The sequence below is a fragment of the Hyperoodon ampullatus genome (assembly GCF_949752795.1).
Source record: "Hyperoodon ampullatus genome assembly, chromosome: 3".
Classification (NCBI taxonomy): Eukaryota; Metazoa; Chordata; class Mammalia; order Artiodactyla; family Ziphiidae; genus Hyperoodon; species Hyperoodon ampullatus.
Window position 1 is genome coordinate 25,774,371 of NC_136916.1, and position 22,977 is coordinate 25,797,347.

General features: G+C 37.1%; 1 protein-coding gene across 1 annotated transcript in view; it reads right to left on the reverse strand.

The window, feature by feature from the left end:
* NET1 (neuroepithelial cell transforming 1) overlaps positions 1–22,977 on the reverse strand; it is a gene marked incomplete at its 5' end in the record, with an annotated part of 53,067 nt that overhangs the window by 13,491 nt on the left and 16,599 nt on the right. The window contains one exon of the mRNA XM_079699661.1: positions 19,194–19,253. Coding sequence (XP_079555787.1) covers positions 19,194–19,253 — 60 coding nt within the window. The remainder of the gene's footprint in view (positions 1–19,193; positions 19,254–22,977) is intronic.

The following is a 22,977-nucleotide window of genomic DNA, read 5'->3' on the forward strand; positions in this document are numbered from 1 at the left end:
AAATAGCCTGCAAAAGCCAAGTAGGGTCTAATAGTGATAGTCCCAGTAGAAAAATCCCAGCTCACCAAACCTAAAATCTTAGTTTCATTTTGGATGTTCAGGTTTGTGGTCTAAATATAATTTAGACAACTGTAGACAGCATCTATAAAAGCAACAATGGACAAGGGATGTTCAGTTAGCACTCTGAGCCATGAGCCTGAGAGAATCTTGACTCTAACAATGCTCTATAAAATACGAGGGCTGAAAAGGTCCTTTGTGATCATTAATTCATCCTCCTCAGTTTTCTTAGGAGGAAACTGGACAGTGAGGAAAAAGAAAAAGGAAATGTGAGTCCTTACTCTGTGCCAGGAGCTTTATGCATATTATCTTATTCAACCAACTTTATGAAGTATGTATTATTACCTTCATTTTACAGATGGAGGAAACTCAGAAAGTTTAAGAAACTTGTCCCAAGTTGCATGGGTCATCAGTGGCTGGACAGGTTTGAATCTGGTCTGCTCAACTGTGGCTGCAACGTCTTTTCCCCGGGAGACAATCCGTGTGCCACCTTCAGCACCGGTCTGTACAGCTCAGTGCTCAGGCACTGCTAGTTGTCATTCTATGAGTTAGGAGCAGAGCTGGGTTTAAAGCCCAATCTCCTAGTCCCAGGCTAGTTTTGCTAAATAACTGCCAACCGCTTAGAGAGAAGGAAAGCATAAAACCACAGTAGAGAGATTACTTGTATTACAGGCAGGTAAATAAAATGATAGTAACAAAATAGTTCCAGCTGCTTAAGTTTTAGAAGAGATCCTATTTCAATCAATGGTTTACTTTACTGATTACGTTATTAATAGCAATTATTTATATGACTTTCTACAATTGAAACACAGATTGGTTGAGTGTCTTTGTGTAGAAAATCTAGAGTTTATAAACTTAAAAACATAACTGTGTTATCTAAAAATAATAATGCAGCTTTGTTTAAGAAATCAAGTTTTTGATAAAATTACTGTTCTCCAAAAACCAGGTTTAGTTATAGCCTCTGTTCTTCTGTTTGTATGGAGCCTTCAATGCTTCCTTTCCTAAAATTTGAATAAGGTAAAGAGAAAGATGTTTCCCTTCTCTACAGAAAAAGGACTATTACCCTACTTACCTTTTTTCTCCTTTTAATGTGAAATTAGAATTCTAGAATTTATAAATAAATTAAAGCTGAAGAATAATCATTACTTTTTTGGTATAGATATTTGTTTTTATTTACTTTTGTCTGGAACAATAACAAGCAATTGGAACTTAGGCTAGGAAAGCCTTATTATGGGTAAAGAAAAAACAAAAATCTAAGCTCTCTGCTGCCCTCTACAAGGGATATTGTGAAGTGCAATTGCCAACCTACTTTTTTCCACTTTATGTTTGTAAGGACCTTATATTGACAGTAAAATTTTTATCTTTAGCCCTGTGTAGCTCTCATGTTTTATATTGCTAAATTAAACATATATTTTAAAATCGTACAAGTGTATAAAAAGATTCCACAGTTCACAAGAAATATTTTAAGGACTTTTTCTAAATATAAAAAAACGATGTTCCACTTTAAAACTCTAGAGTTCAAGATTACAAATGACTACTATGTATCTCACTAAAAATAGGTTAGTTAAAAATAGAATTTCAAATCTTACTAAAAAAGGAAACACTGATTGAAATGTTAACAAGATGGAACTTCTGAGGAATGAGAGTTCCAAAATATCTAGTAATGAGTTTAAAAACAACACCAAAACAGGCAGTTACATTTGGATGAGATGAGTATGAAAGAAGTTAGTAATGAAGTTATATGTGGATTTGAGTTCTTAAAAGTCATTTGGATTAAAATTTGAGTATGTCCAAGCTTTACTAAGAATTTACTTTGGGAAAAGATCAACTCAGATCAGTTAATACTATTAGAAAGACTATAAAAAGAATAGCTGACAGGCTAAGAAGCTTGGTGTTATCAAAACCATGGTTCTTTTTGCAATGATAATACAAGCAGCAAAGGAAATTGGGGATTGGTGCTGTTAGTGGTGACTTTTTATTTCAAGTACACAGGGATCTTCCAGTATCATGTAAAGATCGCTTACACTTATGTAACAAAATGTTGAGTGGGATTTTCTGCCTTTTTCCCCTGAAACTCAGCTAAGGTCAAAGCCTGAAGACCAACAACACTGTCTCGCCCCCGGCCTCCAGTTTTCTCAGCCCTTTTCTTACTCCAGTTGTTGCTGCAGCAACCAGCTCCACCTCCAACAGCTCCTGGCCTCAGCTGCGCCCCTCTTGCTTTCCACCCTGGGATTCTCGTAAGCCGAGTGTGGCATTTACACGTGTAGCCTGGAAGTGTGAGGAATTAACACCCCATGGGACAGCCATTAACTAATGGAGCACAGGAGCTAGTGGATAAAAACCCCTCTTCAGACCCTTGAGAAGACAATTGTGTGGTGTATTTTACATGGCTCTTTAGAAGGTCCCATAATTAGACATTTCCATGAGCTGCCCCCTTGTTCCCTGGCACCACACCTGAAAATAGACTACCTGTCAATTATCTCGCGTCTCAGGCTCTGATTTCTGGAGGGAACATCGGCTAAGACACTGACACTGAGACTGGCCCTAGAGATTAGACACACCGGATGGGATTCTGGAGCTGGTCACTCATTGATAAAATGGTGATAAGGACCAAGATATGAATTGGGTACGGATGGAGCAGTGAAGCAATGACATATGTAGCAGTGGTGACAAATGAACAACATGGGGGCAACAGTAATTTTAAGGATTGCAGAACTGGCTGGCTTTTGTTAATTGCTTTAAAAGTCTGAAAAAGCAGGTGGTAACCTTCAAGTTCTCAGAGTCATTACAGAGGGAAAGGCCAAGTGGGAGCCTCCGAAATTTCACCCCCTACACCTGGGCCAAGGTAATAAACCGAAGCAATAGAGCACACCGAGAGAAAACGCAGAGATGGCCATCAGAATTACAGCAGGTAGGAGTGGTAGTCTCTACTGTATCTCCATTCAGTTGATCTGTGTGCCTCCTACAGCGAAATGGACTGTGATGGCTAACAGTGGACCACTGAAAACTTAAGTGGTAGCTTTAATCTCAGCTGTTGTGCAAGATGTAGAACCTTTACTGGGACAGATCAACACATCTCTAGTATTTGGTATACAGCTATTAATCTAGCCTGTGTGTTCTTTTCAATAACCATTAGTAAGGAGCAAAAGTAGTTATCTTTTACGTGGTAAAGACAGCACTCTACATTTCATGTCCTGAGGCTGTTAACATTTTTGTTCTCTGTCACAGAGTCCACAAGGACCTTGACATCCCATAGAGCATCATGTTAGTCTAGAATATTGATGACATCATACTAACAGGATGTGGTGAATGGGAAATGGCAAGTATTCTGGACAGTCTAGGAAGTCAAATGCATGCCAAGAAAATTCAAGGGCTGCCATATTAGAAAAAATTTAATAGGTCCAATGGCCTGAGGCTTTCTGGGATCTCCCCTCCTAGGTAAAGGTCAAATTGTTGCACCTTGCATCCCAGCACTAAGAAAGAGGCACGGCACTAGGTTGGAGAGAGCAGATACTGCACTTGGAAATTCTGCTCTGACCCATTAATGAGGTAATCTGAAACGCTCACAGTTTTGAGTAGGATCCAGAGCAAGAGAGGCCACTGTAGCAGGTCCAGGCTGGGTGTCAGGTGCCCTGCAGGCCATGTGAGCCAGTGTATCTGATCAAGCTTGAGATGTCTATGGTAGACAAAGATGCTGTGTGACGTCTTTGGCAAGGCCAGGAAGAGAAATTCAATGCAGATTCCTAGGGTTCTGAAGCTAGGTATGCTTTCCATGGCAGGAAACCACTTGCTGTTTGAACAGCAGCTCCTGGTGTGCTAGCAGCCTTAGTAAAGACTGAGGACCTGCCCATGTTACATCATGTGACTAATGCAATTAGAGCTGCCCCAAATGAACAGGGCCAAGTATACCAACCGAGTCACAGGATTGGCCAGGTACCATGGAAATGGTCTATTTGGAATCAGGCCTGAGCCAGTCCAAAGGGCATAAGTAAATTACTGAACAGATTGCCATGTTACCCGGTACATTACACTGAAATTTCCCCTTCAACTCCTCATCTGTTGGTGGGGGTGGGGTGGGGTTCTCAATAATCAACTAACAGAGGAGAAAAACTTGGCCCTAGTTCACAGGTGGATTAGCTTCATCTGTTGTTTTGAGCACCATTACGGACCCATTTAGGGATAGTCCTGAAGGGGCATGGTAAAGGGAAATACCTCCAGTGGGTAGAGCTGTAAGCAGCACACGTGGCTGTTCACTTTATACAGAGGGAGAAAGGGCATGAAGTACTGATCCATACAGGCCCCTGAGAAGTGGTGAATGGTCTGGCTGATTGGTCAGGGACTTGGAAGGAGCAAAATCAGAAAGATTGAGACAAAATATTTTGGAGAAGAGGCATGCAGATGGACCTTTGGAGTGTGCACAAAGTGGGAGAATCCCTGTCTCATGTTAATGCTTATCAAGAGTATAGAGGTGCTAGTATCCTGGAGGCACTAAGTAAACAGGATGATTTATCTCGTGCATATCAGCAGGTCTCTCCCTGGGACTATCCCAGCAAAATAAGAAAAGGCCTGAGAAGTAAAGCTGTTTGTTGGTCTTTGGAGGCCTGCACTTTTCATGGAAAGAGATTATTCTCTCTTCTCCTCAAGCCCTCCTTCCTTTAGGGACTCTCAAGAGCAGAGAGGGCCAATATGGCACTGACTCCACATGAGTTTCTGGTTCTACCAGCATGAGGAACAGAGAAGAGACTGGGGAGATGGTCTTACTGGCATGGTTGCATCAGGGTAGGCAGACGCTACCCTGGGATGGTAGCATGCACTGGAAGGGCTGTTGGTATGCTGCTTGCTAAGGTCATCAAAAAGATGTGGCTAAATCTTGCAAGAGACTACCAATACCTAGGGGAGTTTCACAGAATGGATTCCTTATTAGCCATCACTCATTCTCATTGATCCCACAGAGGGAAATATAGAACAGAAGTTACAGCCAGCAATGAAAGGGATTGTAATCTCATCCAGTAAGGTAAAGAGACTATCTTATTTCCAGTCCTTTCTCCCTGCCTAACATCCTGGAGGGGACTGGGTCTTAAGGAGGTGAGGAGAGGTATTCAAACAGTAGAATACATGTCTCCCCCACAAACTTGTAGAGTCACAGACAGCTATAATCTATGCCCCCAGTAGGATGTAAGCTTCATGAGGGCAAAGACTGTTTTGCTCTCTGTGTCTGGCACATAGTAGGAGCTCCAAAATATATTGATAGAAATGAATGAGTGAATGAATGAATGAAGACCGAATATGCTGGGGAGTGGAGAAGAGCTACGAATCAAGTTTGAGATTAAAATTTTATCTTTAAGTACAGATAACAGAGGCTTAGAATGGCTATATAAGTTATAGTCAAACAACTAGTAACACACAACTGGTAAGTCCAAAAGTTAGAGTTCATAATTTCTAAACAAGCTTCACTGGCTGTAGCATAATTTCATTTGATTTATGGCTTATTTTATATTAGTTAGTAGAGCAAATAGAAGATGTTAAAAGAAATATAATTAATATCCCCAGAAAACTAATAGAGAAAATATATTAATAAAAAAAAGACTATTATGAGAAAACAAAACAAAGAACTAGAGATTGTGGAAATTAAAAAGAAATTGTCAAAATAAAAATGTCAATAGTTAGGCTAAATAGCAGAACAGACACTAATAAGAAATTAGCAAATTAAGGAATTCTCCCAGAAAATAGCACAAAAAACTAAGAGATGGAAGAATTAAAAAAAAGAAAAGAAAAAATGGAAGAATAAAAGAGAGTAATAAACATATAAAGTAATTCAAGATGTTCCAGATATTCAAAAATCTTCTGAATAGGAGTTTTAGAAGCAGAGACCAGAGAATAAAAGGATGAAAATAAACTAAAAAACAAGAAAATTTCACAATGCTGAATTAAATATTAATCTTTAGATTAGGTAGGTTGGTAGGTTGTGTGTTTCTAGAAATTTGTCCACTTCATCTAGGTTATCCATTCTACTAGTGTACAATTGTTCACAGTACTCTTGTAATCCTTTTTACTCCTGTAAATTGGTAGTAATATCTCCACTTTCATTTCTAGATTTTAGTAATTTGAGTCTTCTTTTTTTTCCTTAGTCAATTTACCTAAAGGTTTGTCAATTCTGATCTTTTCAAAGAAACACATTTTAGTTTCATCGATTTTTCTCAATTTCTCTCTTGACTGTTCTATTCCCTATTTTATTTAAGTCTACTCTAATCTTTATTATTTCCTTCCTTCTGCTAGCTTTGAGTTTAGCTTGTTTGTTTTTTTCTGGTTCTTTAAGTGTGAGGTTATGTTGTTGATTTGAGATCTTTCTTTTTTTTTAATGTGAGCATTCATAGCTATATATTTCTCTCTTAGCACTGCTTTTGCTACATCCCATTGGTTTTGGCATATTTTGCTTTCATTTTCATTTGTCTCAAGGTCTTTTCTAATTTCCCTTGTGATTTCATCTCTGACCCATCAGCTGTTTACTAGTATGTTGTTTAATTTTTACTTACTTGTGATTTTTCCAGTTTTCCTTCTGTTACTGATTTCTAGTTTCATTCCACTGTGATTGGAATAGTACTTTGTATAATTTCTATCTTTTCAAATTTATTAAGACTTGTTTTGTGGCCTAAAATATGGTCTATCCTGGAGAATGCTCTATGTGCACCTGAGAAAAATATATATTCCGCTGTTTTGAGGGAAGATGTTCTGTATTTGTCTGTTAGGTCCAATTGGTTTATGGTGGTGTTCAAGTTCTCTATTTCCTTATTAATTTTCTGTCTGGTTGTCTATCACAACAATTGGAAAAAGATTTTAAATATTAATAAAATCCAGGGCTAACAAGAGTATAGGGATATGTTTATTATCACAGACTGATGGAGAAGTGAAAATCTATCAAATTTTTCTGGAAGGCAAATGAACAGTATTATCAAACTGAAATTTGCAACCCAGCAATTCCACTTCTGGGTAACTGTATTAGAGACATAAGCATGGTCCCTCCTTTGTGCACAGGAAGAGGTACATTAAGCATTATTTTTAATGTGGAAAAAAAAAGAAAAAATATACTAAAGGGCCATTCTTAAAGGACTGGTTAAGTAGACTATGGTACTTTAATACTATGGAATGCTATTAAAAAAAAAAAAAGCACGAGGTAGCCCTATATGTATTGATAAGATATAAATAGCAAAAGCAAGCTATAGCATAAGTACAGGATAATCATATATATGTCACCATTATACACACTGTGTGAAAGTAGGTAAATAAACAGAAAAGGACCTGGAACACATAAAATAATAACTGGTTAATTCAGAGGATGGAGGTGGTAAGAGGGGACTTGAAAAAGTTGTTTTACTTTTGTACAAGGACAATGCATTTGTGTGTTACTTTTACAATTAAAAAGCACACAGAAGTATTTAGATGCACATAGCAGTCTAGGAATGATTCATAGCTATCTAGGAATGGTTAAGTTTAAGGATAAACAGCTCTGGATTAATGGCTTTTTAGAGCATTATCAGGAATAATTGTTTTGTATTTAATTTTTATATTTTAGGTTAAGAGGAAACATTTTGATATACCTTTGGTTTCTCTTAACTTTTATCACCTGTACCAGCAGTTGGCTTTATTTTCTGGACTTTTGTCACAGAGAAACAATGTTTTATTATTTTACAGGGCAACCAGTAGAGGTCACAAGTTATATCAAAATGCAAAGTGAAGGGTGGTAAGGTAGCCTTATTCATAAGTTAAGTCACCAGCTTTTGTGTGCCAGCTAGCTTCAAACTTTTCAAATCTGTGCCCCAGGAAAATAACCCAATTACCTGTCACAGTTATTAAGGAATAAAATACATAATTTAGTATCATATTTAATCTAAAATTGCAGAGTACAGCAATACTCAAAATATAACACTTCAATAGGCTATTTAACTTTTAAGAAAATGAGATCCCCAAGTCTGAACGTTGAGAAAACAAACAAACCATTCATATATTTTAAAAGATTTCTTCTGAAGTGTTTTGGTTTGTTTTATCAGAGTTAAAGAACTTCAGTCATAAAAATATGACTCAGTATTACTCATCCCAGTATTATTTCACATTAATAAAGTAAACAGTCACTTTTGACTCTTCCTATCAGAAGAAAAAGGCAAGGTTATGGCTGCTAAGAAACAGAGCTGAGAAACACCTTTGGAAAACAAATACTGTGTTCTTTTTAAAATGAATAAACTTATACATACCGCAGTAGTAAAACAACCTGATAAAAGATAGTGCTGAAATTTTACTTAGAGACAAATTTGATAAGCAATCACAGCTTCATAGCCAATGATGCATCACATGATAATTCAATTAACATTAATATTAAATTCTTCATATAAGATATCCTAAGTCAAAATACATAACACAATGCTGTTACATCCTTACCCAAATCCAAGGTCTTATTTCATTTATTTGACCAATATTACTTATCTTTCACTCATCAAACAGATGGCTATGAAATATAGAGGTCAATAAAGTGAATGATTTTCAGCAACAGGCATTAAATGATCATACGAACTGATTACATTTAGCTTATTACATACTAACTATTGTACTTAGATGAAAGCCCATGCAAAAAACAGGGGTTGGGGAGTTGACAGAGTATCTATTTTTGGGGGAAAGATAAGTTTAAGAATGCCATACTCTAACTCAGTATAAGTAAGAATCACCTGGACATCTTAAAAACAAACAAACAAAAAACCAAACAAATTCCCTCCTCCCCAGATGTTCCTAGGTCCCAGTGTCACCCACCCTCATTCCTTACCCCATCACCCCACTTTCACATAGGCTGGGATAAGGCCCAGCAGCACATTTCTGCCCCTAAAAGCTCCCAGGTGACTCTGACCTGCCGCCAGGGTTGCGCACCTCTGTTTTAGCCGGTCATTATTTTCAAGGTATAAATACAGCTTAATGCTACTGTGAACTTCATTGCTAACTTCTTTCCTCCTCATGGAATCCTAACTTGCTTCTTCCCCATTCAATTATCCCTACCAAGGGGCATATAGGAGAAGTAGCCACCCTAGGCGGGTGGGGGCATGAAATACACAAAGAGGGGTAAGACTCTGGGAAGGGCTCCTGGAGATAATGCCTGAATAGCAGATAAAGAGGCATAAGCCAGGTAAAGAAAGGGAATGAGGATGCGCAAAGGAAAGGGAATAGGAAGTATGATACGAAAAATTCTGGAGTAGGGAAGCTCATCATAAAGGGGTTTATATGTTAAGTGAAAGGTTTGATTTTTATCTTTAAAGCAATAAACAGCTTCTGAAAGAACTCAAGCAAGGTACTGAAAAGACCAAGTTGTGGAGAAAGATCAATATGGCACCATAAAGAGGCTATAGGCAGGGAGGCCAGTTACAAACCCCTAGAAGCAACTGGATAAAAAGTTCTGAACATCAGGACTGTGATCTGGCTTAAGGATTCAGACTAGGAGTCATCAGTTTTAGACAGCAGCATCTATTGAGTGAATGAGTTCTCTGAGAAGGATTAACTAAGAAGAAAAGATTGATAAAGATGGAACCTTAGGAATGCTGTTTTCATTTCCACAGCCATTACTCCAATTCAAGGCCTCTAGACTATACCAGACCATTACTAACCTATACCAGACCATTACTAACCTATACTTTCTATACAGATGGAAAGACTATACTTCAGAAAATCATTTCAAGAATCCAGAACGTTCTTTCTGTTGATTTTCTTGGGAGATCAATAAATTCTTCAGCCTATCATTTATAGCCTTCAACTAAGTGGCCAATTAACCTTCTGTACTTCATTTCTTAGTTCTCCTATATTTCTTTGACTCTTTCCACATCATTTGTTCATCATTATGTTAACATAACTGATTTTAATTCTTGGTATTTGTAGATGCCCCTTCTCTATCTGGGCTGGTCTTCCCAAGTTTACGTTTGCTTCCATAAAAACCCAACTCCAAACCAAGACCTCTAAAATATCTTCTATTACTCTCATTCCTCCTTCTAATACCAACTGGTACTTCTGCACAGTCTACTGTAATCTATGCAGGTATGATTTTGTCAGAGGTTCTTGTTTTCTGTTTGTATATAATCTTATCTCTAAGGTCCAGTATGGTGCTTGGAACATTGTGGGTGCTCCATGAATGTTTGTGGAATTAAAAAAAAAAAGAGGGCTTCCCTGGTGGTGCAGTGGTTAAGAATCCGCCTGCCAATGCAGGGGACACGGGTTCAAGCCCTGGTCTGGGAAGATCCCACAGGCCACGGAGCAACTAAGCCCATGCGCCACAACTACTGAGCCTGCACTCTAGAGCCTGTGAGCCACAACTACTGAGCCTGCATGCTGCAACTACTGAAGCCCACGTGCCTAACTAAAGCCTGTGCTCCGCAACAAGAGAAGACACTGCAATAAGAAGCCCGCATACCGCAATGAAGAGTTGCCCCTGCTCACCGCAACTAGAGAAAGCCCATGCACAGCAACAAAGACCTAGTGCAGCCAAAAATAAATAAATAAAAATAAATTTATAAAAATAAAATAAATAAAATTAAATTTAAAAAAGGAATAAAAGAAAGAATTTAGACCGACCCCAGTGAAATTTTGAGTATACAAAGATGATACTCAGTAAATAATTATTTCAAATTCATTCTTTCCTTATTGTAGTCGTACATGAATCCTTAGCTTTGGAAAAAACAGAGGCTGCATATCACTGCATCATTCTCTTTGCAGATGGGCATGTGTTTAATGTAACCAAAATTTTATAAGGATTTCTTTCTTGAATATAATTACTCAATTTAAGGAAGTTAACAATAGTACGTGCAAAGGTACAACGACTGCCCTAAAGTGTACTAAACTTTGAAGGACAACAGAAGCCTATCTTTGCCTAGTTGATGAGTATTAGTTCATAATATAATATCTACCCTAAAAATTATAGTAATTCAAATAATTCCAGTAAATTCAATGTCAATAAAATCTGCTAAAATTACATTAGGTTTAGAAGAATGCTGAATTTGCCTTTCACCACACTGGGAACAAAATAACATGAGGCAGAATTCTGGGAATAAGGCGGTGGCAGTGGCATAGTTTTACAACTTTTCCAAATCCTTCCATAAAGACATGTAGAACAAGGACAGCAAAACCAAAACCCAAAGTCAATATGCACAGCACTCTGTAACAAGATACACATCTCCATGAATCCAAAAATACATGTTAACATGGATAAACTAACAACAACTCTAAGACCTATATGGTATTGGATGAGAAAGCAGAGAAAAATAACAAAGCATCTGTCAGATCTGAGTAGAGAAGAATCCCCAAAACTATTAACAGCTCCTCACTGCAGAGAGAGGCAAGCCATTCTGAGAATAGCAACTGAAACTGGAAAGGGTTTTATATACTCAAGGGTGACAGTAAGGAGCTTGTGACTAGAACACCTGAGCGTAATGGACTTCCAAAGCTCATTCCAGGACAAAGCCCTACACCATGGAGCAAGTTCTGGGAAGAGGTTTCAAATACAAACACAGTAGAGAAGAGCTGACAGATACAGGAAAGAAAAAGTTCAGATAAAAGATGAGGAGAAAAACAGATCCTGGAGAACTCAGAAAGTATATCTATATATTTATCATTTCTTTCTTTTTTTTGGCCACACTGTGCAGCTTGTGGGATCTCAGTTCCCCAACCAGGGATTGAACCTGGGCCCTGGGCAGTGAAAGTGCAGAGCCCTAACAGAAGAGGAATTTTTAGAGTCATGAAGCTCTCCTGACTCATTCCTTCTTTCTAAAACTATTTTCACATAACAATGACCAAGAAAAAGAATCATAGTCAAATCCAATACAAAGTTTTTATATTAAAAAAAGATATAGGGGAAAAAACATCCCTACAAAAAATAAAGGCATTGGGGCTTCCCTGGTGGCGCAGTGGTTAAGAATCCAACTACCAATGCAGGGGACACAGGTTCGAGCCCTGGGCCAGGAAGATCCCACATGCTGCAGAGCAACTAAGCCAGTGTGCCACAATTACTGAGCCTGTGCTCTAGAGCCCGTGAGCCACAACTACTGAAGCCCGCGTGCCACAACTACTGAAGCCTGCGCACCTAGACCCTGTGCTCCGCAACAAGAGAAGCCACCGCAGTGAGAAGCCTACATGTTGCAACAAGGAGTGGCCCCTGCTCACTGCAACTAGAGAAAGCCCGCGCACAGCAACGAAGACCCAACGCAGCCAAAATAAATAAATAAATAAATAAAATAAATAAAGGCATGGTAGAAAAACATACTCACAAAAACTATAATATTCCAAAACTAACTATGAAGGAACATAACTATGAAAGGCAATAAAATTAAGGAAAGAATGAGGCAGAAAATACCAAAACTTGAAACCAGACAAAAAGGATGCCCGAATGCTTTTTCATTAGATTATCTCATTTTCTAGGGCTGTGTACCTTTTGCTTGATTCACTATTTGCTATTAAGTTTTTTTTGTTATAACTCTGTAAGGGTAGATGTTAACTCTGTAGGGACTGATAGCAATGTAAATATATTTGGTAGGCAGACATGTAGATGAGGCTATTAATCTATTTTGTATCAAATTTAGCGATTGTACTCCACCATTCCTTCTTTCAGTGATTAGAATACTTCAGTGTTTCCTATAGTCCTTTGACCAGCTTTACCATTCTGTTGGCTTACTCATCAATACATTAATTCACTAATCTTTGACAGGTCTTCACTCTTTAAAGAAAAAGAAAAGTCAGATAGAGTGACTACCATAGCAAAACAGAAAACCCAATATACACCAAAAATGAGAGTGCTTCCCCCCACACCTTTTGTTGGTCAGATGGAGGCAAACTGAACAGCTTTGAGACCCACATGGTTTCAGCATTTGTGCACAGAGAAGCAAAGGGAAGGCAACTGGACTTGTCTGATGGCCCCGAGAATAGGGGAACCCCCACAGTGGTGCACTGAGAACAGTGGTCTAAACTGGGAAGGATTCCAAGGATCAAAGCCTCATGCCACGGGCAAGAGCACTTCCAAGTAACAAGGTTTATTGGTGCTGGAGCGGTCCGGGCCACAGAAACTCCTGAAACTAACACTGCACTGAGAAAAACTTCTAGGAGTAGGATCCAAATTGAGCAGAACAGGGTAACAGAAGCAAAGACAAGAAACAGTCCAGATAAAAGAGAAAGGGAGCAGAAATGAAAGATTTCAGAAAACATGAGGCCATACTTTTTTAAAAAATAGATCTTTATGGGAGTATAGTTGCTTCACAATACTGTGTTAGTTTCTGTTGCACAACAAAGCAAATCAGCCATATGTATACACGTCCCCGTATCCCCTCTCTCTTGAGCCTCCCTCCCATCCTCGCTATCCCACCCCTCTACGTCATTGCAAAGCACGGAGCCAATCTCCCTGTGCTAATGCTGCTGCTTCCCACCAGCCAACTATTTTACATTCGGTAGTGTATATATGTCCATGCTACTCTCACTTCGTCCCAGCTTCGCCCCCCCACCCCATGTCCTCAAGTCCATTCTCTATGTCTACCTCTTTATTCCTGCCCTGCAACTAGGTTCATCAGTACCATTTTTTTTTTTTTAGATTCCATATATATGCATTAGCATATGGTATTTGTTTTTCTCTTTCTGATTTACTTCACTCTGTTTGACAGACTCTAGTCCATCCACCTCACTACAAATAACTCAATTTCGTTTCTTTTTATGGCTGAGTAATATTCCACTGTATATATGTGCCACATCTTCTTTGTCCATTTATCTGTCGATGGACATTTCAGTTGGTTCCATGTCCTGGCTATTGTAAATAGTGCTGCAATGAACATTGTGGTACATGTCTCTTTTTGAATTATGGTTTTCTCAGGGTATATGCCCAGTAGTGGTATTGCTGGTCATATGGTAGTTCTATTTTTAGTTTTCTAAGGACAAAGGAGGCAAGAACATACAATGGAGAAAAGACAGCCTCTTCAATAAGTGGTGCTGGGAAAACTGGGCAGCTACATGTAAAAGAATGAAATTAGAACACTACCTAACACCATACACAAAAATAAACTCCAAATGGATTAAAGACTTAAATGTAAGACCAGAAACTGTAAAACTCTTAGAGGAAAAACACGCTTTGACATAAACCACAGCAAGATCTTTTCTGACCCACCTCCTAGAGTAACGGAAATAAAAAGAAAAACAAACAAATGGGACTTAATTAAACTTAAAAGCTTTTGCACAGCAAAGGAAACCATAAACAAGACAAAGAGGCCATACTTTTAAAAATCACTTTGTGAAAACAACACAAGAGGGGCTCAAGAGTCATGAAGCTGAAAACAGGCTACCATGGCTCACTCCTCTCACCTAAAAATACAGGAAAAGAAAACTTAATGTATTTCATAAAAGAATCATGAAACCCATTTAAAACTACTATAAGAAAACAAAATGTGGAGTAGAATAATGTCTTTATAGCCTAAAATAAATGAAAATTATAGAAGCTATGAAAGAACATAAAGTTCAGAAATTAGGTAAGTGGAGAAAGGAGGATTTGAAATGAGGTGATAGAAGGAAAGAATTAAAAATAAAATTGTTTCAGAATAAAAAAAAACCAATGACTAATGCATTAAGGGAAAAATAAGGTAAAAAAGGAAGATGAATTTAAAAATAAAAAAAGACAAAAAATGTTTTGAAAGAAAGTGATAAAAAGATACAAAAAGAAGACCCAACCTAAGTATAAAGGGCAGGGAGGAGAGGCAAAAACAATAGAATAGAAAAAATACCAAAAACTATAATTCAAAAAAAAAATGCTCCTAAAACAAAAGATGACTTGAAACTATACACTTATTATAACTTTTCAACAGTGGCACTTTATACCAGAAAACAATGGAGTAAAATATTTAATATATTCAAGGAAAAAAAATATGAGCCTTAGATTTCATATTCATCCAAACTAACCTTCAAGTATAAAGGCTGCAAACAAACTGATATGAACATTCAATAACTCAGGGAATACTGCTCCCATGAACACTTCCTCTGAATTTACTCAACTCTAGAGCAGGGTCAGCAAACTTTTTCTGTAAAAAAAAAAAAAAACAGTAAATATTTTAGCCTTTGCAGGTCACATGGTCTCTGTCACAACTACTCAACTTCTGCCACTGTAGTGTTTTTAAAAGCAGCCATAAACAATATGTAAATAAATGGGCAGGTCAGATATGGCTTGTGGGCCACAGTTTGCTGACCCTTGTGCTAAAGAATGAGCTTCAGAAAACCAAAAACCTAAAAAGGTATAGATATAAGGACTGGTGCTGATCATTAAATATATATTTACCTGTAGAACTAAGTCTAAATGGTGGTTATCAGGGTACACAGCATAGTTTATAATGGCTCAATGTGCTGACCCTGGAGATACAGCAAAACTATTTTTTAAAAAATGGAGAATGATAAGTGTACATGAAAAGTAAAATAAACACTTATTACTTTAAATATATTAACTTAGAATAAAGAAAGATCACTTCAGTCAGAGGGGAGGAGAGGAGGGAGAAGAGGTGCTAGTTAATTAAAACAATGCTCACAGGAATGAACAAATCTACAATAGACAAAAAGAGGGAAGTGAAGGCATCATAGAAAGATAACCAATAGAACAAATACATGGATCTTCCTAAATACTGAAAGATATAACAAAGCTAAAACATACAAGTAAAACAAAAAGGAGAGAATAAAACAGAACACATAAGGAAAGATAACATGCTATTGTTTACCCAAGAAAGTGGGATATACAAACATATGCAATTACTTATAATTTTAAAAAGTGGAAGTATAAACCATGAAATTAATAAAAGGAAAAAAAAAACATTTTGTATAGAAGAAAGAAGTAGGGTAGAAGAGCCAGGGATAGAAATAAGAATCTTGTAGAACTGACTTTGAAATTCTACACAATTTTGTTACATGGTTATAAGAAAAATTAAATTTAAAAAGCAGTAATTCTTAAAAATTGCAAATAAAGTGAGTTGGCATAGAACTAGTTCAATAATTTTAAAACATAAAATTTATATATCATCACTATAACTTATATATAAAAAACAAAAAATGTGAAACAAAATTTTTTCAGTAATTTTATCATTTGTAGTAATGTGGTAGTAATTTGTAATAATGTAGATTTGTCTTTGAACCAAGGGTAAATCAAGTGAGTAATTATGTCAGTGTCCCACAGAAACCAGATTTTCAGTGCAGTTGAAAGAGATCTAGACAGTAAGATTAATGAGATTAAGTAAAAGATCCTTTAGAGTTGAATTTAAAATATCAGTATAAACTCATAATTTATTTTATCTTAAAAATTATATATATATTTTTAGCTCTGTCCATTAAGAAGGCCTAAAAACAATGATCAACTGCTAGCAACAAGTGTTCAAAATGCCCAGATTTTAGCCTCTAAAATCAGGGCATTTAGAAATGACTGATTCCAGGTATGGAGCAGGAAAAAAAGAAATGTACAAGCTGGCTTGGAATAACCTGTCATCCAGGAAGAAAAGGAGGCCATTTAGCCTCTAGATATAAGGTGAGGGTCATGTCAAAAGGACATAGGGAATCAAAACGTTGTACACCATAAATTTATACAATGTTATATGTCAATTATATCTTAATAAAGCGGGGGGAAAAGGACATAGGAGCCCTCCTGAGGCAGCACCCAGAGGCCAAAGATGGGAAAATTTGAGCATAGTAAGAGTAATAACTAAAATGGATCAAAACACAAAAAATGTGTTCATATCCATGAGTTCATAATAATATTAAAAAGAAAAATCATTAGTTACTTTTAGAGCATTTTAATGAATAAAACTCATTACTCTTGAAAACTGATAAACAAAAAAGGAATCAAGCACTTGTCCTACCTTTATTATAAATCAGTACCTTTGAGTAACTAAGGCTGATGAGGGGAATTTTCTCTTTACAGAAGTATTCTAGTTAATAAACAAAGGACTGACAAAGGCACAATATACCCACTTTGCAACCTCCAATGAATAAATGGATCTAGGCAATGATAATTAATGTTGGGAACATCACAAAAAGACATTACATACCTTCTGAGGGAAGTACATAATAGCCCCAAACACTCTCTAGATCTAACTACCAATTTATCAGAAATACAGAGAAAAAAGGAACACAGGAAATGATACCATGGGGATGCAGTCACAACTCTTCAGGCTGTGGAAAGCTCCCCAGGAAAAAAGACATGGTTCCCTCAACAACAACAAAAATTTGCAAGAAAACAAAGAGCTAAAGAGGAAACCTATTATTAAAAGGTACTAAAGAGATATAATCAATCTCACTGTATGGACCTTATATGAATTACAATTCAAACAGACAAAATGAACAAAAACAAAACAAAACATGTTTAAGACCATCAAGGAAAGTGAGAACAATGAATCTGATGATACAGATGAAATGATACAATGTCTAGGATTTGCTTCAAAATAATCCAGGGGAGGGTAGGTGAGTGGATAGATGATTTGAGACTGATCTGATGGTATATTAATTATTGCTGAAGCTGGGGTGAAAAAAAGGAGGATTGTCTTTAAGTAGATCTGACCATGGATTTTACTGTAGCAAACTCTTATTTCTGCGTATGATTTCATTTGAAGCATACCTAAAAATACTCAGGGTTGCCATTCACACCTTTTTCTTTCTTTGAAAACAAGATTTTAAAAGTGTAACTAAAACTGTTTTGCAAAAAGCCTAACACTTAAAACACGTAATTCTTCTGTAAAGACATGTACACATACCCACAAAATCTGGATTGCCAGATTTGCTAAAATGTTGATGGGCAGACCTATAAAATTTTAATTTTTAGAAAACACCTTGTCTTTAAAAAGAAGCAGGGACTTCCCTGGTGGTGCAGTGGATAAGAATCTGCCTGCCAATGTAGGTGACCCAGGTTGGATCCCTGGTCTGGGAAGATCCCACATGCCATGGAGCAACTAAGCCTGTGCGCCAAAACTACTGAGCCTGCGCTCTAGAGCCCATGAGCCACAACTACTGAGCCCGCGTGCCCATGACTATTGAAGCCCGTGAGCCTAGAACCTGTGCTCCGCGACAAGAGAAGCCACCGCAAGGAGAAGCCTGCACAACACAATGAAGAGTAGCCCCCGGCTCACCGCAACTAGAGAAAGCCTGCGTGCAGCAACGAAAACCCAACACAGCCAAAAATAAATAAAAAATTAAATCTTAAAAAAAAAAAAAATTTCCAACCCTTTAAAAAAGAAAATAAAAATAAAAAGCAGCAGCTGCCATCATTAAACATGATGTCAAACATTTTTTTAAAATCTTACTTTAAAAATGTATAACTTTTCCATAACAATCTTTTTAAAAAGGTTCCTTAAAACCAAGATGGTTCTGTAAAACTTGCCTACTGACAAAAATAAAATAAGTAATTTCAAAGATACCAGAGTTTTGGACTTAACTACAATTTTACAGAAGAGGATTATTTTTTTTTGGGGGGGGGCAGTTTTTAAAAATTATTATTACATTTTTCTTATTCTTTTAAAAAATTTTATTTGAGTATAATTGATTTACAATACATTATTAAATATAATTATTTACATAATTAAATAATTAAAAATAATTATTACAATTATTAAAAATAATTATTTTTAAGTTTGCACTGGGTTTTAGTTTATCATAGATCACACATTGGAAACCCCTGGGCTACATTTGGCTCGTAGACAAGTTGTTTGGCTTGCATGGTTTTTTAGAAAAAATTTGATCCAACATTTAAAAGTTAGGAGATTTCACACAAAACCCCAGATTTGGGGGCTAGAGCACAGGAGCAGCTACCTCTCTTGAGGAGAGGCATGGTGCCCTTCTGTTCACCACAGTCCCCCACCTACTCCTTTCTCTGCGTAGACTACAGGCCTGGTCTCCTTAGGCATGTGAGTCTGTGTTCACTATTATTTTGAGGGAGGTTTTCTACTTGTTCTTAACAAAGAAGTAGAACAGAAAAAGGAGGATCTGTAACAGCCAATACTATTCAGTTTTGCACTTAAAAAATGCAAAATGCAAAAACCCCAGCATTCATTATTTTTACAGCACAGAAATAAAATGCTATCTGCATACTCTTAAATGCTTTTCCTTGCCAGAGCAGTAAGGCTTACCTTCAGATCAAGGCTGCTAAGGCTTATGACATCATCATCTTTTGCTCTTCGTTTTCTTTTCTATAAAAAAGAAAAAATTTTATTCTTATATAGAAGGCATGCATGTTACTCCATTAAACAAAGACCACATACAACTAGAAAAATCAGTTTTAAAAAGTGAAGTCTTGGGCTTCCCTGGTGGCGCAGTGGTTGAGGGTCTGCCTGCCGATGCAGGGGACGCGGGTTTGTGCCCTGGTCTGGGAGGGTCGCGTGCCACGGAGTGGCTGGGCCTGTGGGCCGTGGCCGCTGGGCCTGCACGTCCGGAGCCTGTGCTCCGCAATGGGAGAGGCCACAGTGGTGAGAGGCCCGCGTACCGCAAAAAAAAAAAAAAAAGTGAAGTCTTAGGCTGTATTCATAAGAAAATTATTTTTATGAGGGATGCCCATAAATTATCACTAGCACATACTATATACTTTCTAAAAAGTCCCCTATGACTAAATCATCCCTTGCTGTGAAGTGATTCCACCCTATTAAAAAACTTACTTATCTAAAGTTTTTCAGAACAGAACTCTTATGTAAGTCAAGTCTATACTTGTTAGAGAAAAAGTAAAATATGTTTTATATATAAAGATAATAAATTTCTTAAAAAAGGAACACATATTATTTATCCTATGGGGGGGGGGTTGATTTCACTAGGAAAAAAATATCCTTTTCTCATGGCCCAAGTAATTAAGATTTGTTGCCTGAAGCAGGATTTATCAGGTGGAAAATGAACATGCATGTACCGGGAGTACCTTCCTGTTATCATTCATCACCTTCATTCAGCCCTACTGGTGCCAGTAGTGACAAAACTGTGTATATAGCTTTAAGTTCTGGTCCTTAATCAATACTGAAAAAGAATCCTTAAGTAACGTTTCTTCTCTTAAGCCTCAAAATAACTTTGCAGATTACTTGTGATACAGCCTAGCTCTTGTAAACTCTCAAAACTGACAAGCCAGGGCTCCCTTCCAGGACCTGGCCCCACCCTGAGGAGAAACTGTTGAGAGCAGAATGGGGGCAACTGAGAAAAGGAAAGATAAAGTCCAGATAGAAGTGGGGGAAATATACGGAGCCTGGAAGTCTCAGAAGCAAGCCCCATGAAAACAACGAAAGAGTGAACTCTATGAAGTTAGAAAAGCTATCTGCACCAAGCCTCTTTGTAAAAGTTCAGGAAAAAAATGAACAGAAAATTCCCCAAGTCAAATTCTACACAAAATAACTGTAAGAAAAAAGAGAGAGTAAGGGGCAGAATATCATCCCTACAGGGAATGAAGTCACCTCAAAAGGAAATGCTCAAAGAAGCAGAGCAAACCTATAAAATACTATTTCGAATTTAGCTAAAAAGACATTAAGAAAATGATACAAGACATGGAAGAACAATATAAATCAGGACTGGGAAAAAATTAAAAATGAGGTGACAGAACTCAAGAAATCTCTACTGATTCTAAGGTTATATCCAGAAGATGCAGCAAAGTATGAATAATATGATCCTAATTTTGAAAAGCAAACTAAACAAAAATCCTGCTTATGTGTATCTTATCTGTGAGGCTGCATATTTGTAAATAATTCTATGAGCAAAATATAGAGGGATACATACAGTGTTGTTGACATGGGTTAGTGTGGAACTGGGGGAATGGAAGGACTTACATGGGGAGAAGAGAGGAAAGGGGGAGGAAACTGCCAAGCAAAAAGAAGATTGTACTGAGGGAAAAAAAGCATAATGTACAGGATCATACTTATGTATTTATATAAAATCTATACATGTGTGGGCATATGTATAAAGAAATTTAACAGATTTTAAAACATTCTACTGTATTTTCTTTTAACTATTTTAAAGTTTCATTTTTCATATTTGTATATTCAACCCATCTAGAATTTATTTTTGTATGTATGTGGTATAAGGTAATTTGGCCAACTGTCCTCACCCCAACATCATTTGCTGAGAGCACCATTCTTTCATAACGCCTATGATACAATAAGTTCTCACAAGTCGGTTTCTGGGTTCTCTATTTCATTCCAACGGTCTATTTATCTACACTTGCACCCATATTATGCTGTGTAATTTCTGTACCTTTGGAGTGAGTCTTAATAGCTTATACGCTCAGTCATAATGCTCCCTGATGGGTACACTACTTTCCCTGTCCTGGGCCTTCTATTTCTCTGCGTGAATTGGGATCTATTACATTCTAATGAGATTTCTATCAGAACAGCATTGCCTTTATGAATTAATTTGGGAAGAATGTACATTTTTATGCTATTGAGCCTTTCCTTGCATGAAACGGTATATCTGTCCATTTCATTAGGTGTCCTATGTTCTTTATTAATGCTTTCCAGTTTTTCCCATAAAACTGTCACACATCTTTTCATAGATTTATTCCTAGTCTAAAATTTTTTTATTTCAATAAAAGCATCTTTAAAAATTACATTGGTTGGGCTTCACTGGTGGTGCAGTGGTTGAGAATCTGCCTGCCAATGCAGGGGACATGGGTTCGAGCCCTGGTCTGGGAAGATCCCACATGCCGCGGAGCAACTAGGCCCATGAGCCACAACTGAGCCTGCGCGTCTGGAGCCTGTGCTCCGCAACAAGAGAGGCCGCGACAGTGAGAGACTCGCGCACCGCGATGAAGAGTGGCCCCCGCTTGCCACTACTAGAGAAAGCCCTCGCACAGAAACGAAGACCCAACGCAGCCAAAAATAAATAAATAAATAAATTTTAAAAATTACATTTGTTTATTACTAATATACATACATGTTGTTGATTTCTTTTTATAACTTTTATAGCCTTGCTCAAACTCTTATTAGTCCTAATAGTTGCTATTAATATTCTCTTGGATATTTTATGTAGACAATCATATTGTCTCTCAGTAATGAAATCAGACTGTCTTTTCCCCTCTAATTTGTGTACCACTTGTTTTCCTGTCCTACTGTGTTGGCTAAGAGCGCTAGTACAATGCTGAATAAATATTATGACAGCATGCTTTTTTCTAAATTTAAAGGGACTGCCGCTCTCATTTTATCATTATGTATGTTGTTTGTGGTAGGTCTCAGGCTAAGGAAGTTCTATTCTATCCCTGGTTCGCCAAGAATTTTATCATGATTGGGTGTTGATTTTATTTTTTCCACTCTTACTTGTCCTCCTCTTTTCTTGATTTACTCTATTGTTCTTTTTCTCACCTCTTGAATGCTTAATTTTTATTCTTTTCCCTTCTTAAACTATGTATTTAAAAAGTTATAAATCTCCCTCTAAGTATTCCTTAATCACATTCCAAAAGTTTTAATACATGAACCATTAGATATTTCTTTTGTCACGGAGACCCGTACAAAAGTGTTTTCCCAAGTGAGATGCATCTATCCCAGACGATATGCATGGTATCTTTCCTGGAGTACAGGAGGAAAATGTTAGAACTTCATTTTTATGTATTTCTTAATCCTTAAAAAATAAGCTTTACTAAAATTTAATACACAGATGATGAGCTCATCATCAACCACATTTAAAAATGTGAGTTAAAGATAATGGCAATCTTATCAAATCCATTTTAGAAGTCAGCCCCAAACTGAAATTATCCCAACTATTTGAAATATACATTTATGTCCACTATCATTAATCTTACCCTAAGTGAGTACTGAGCTTTGAGATATTAGCTAATAAAGTTGCTACATACCTAAAAATTATAAATAAATATATCAGGGGTAATGCTCAAAATATTTTTGCTGATAGGCTTGCAAAATCAAATTTGGAGACACTTCTCTACTAGTTTTTCTGTTT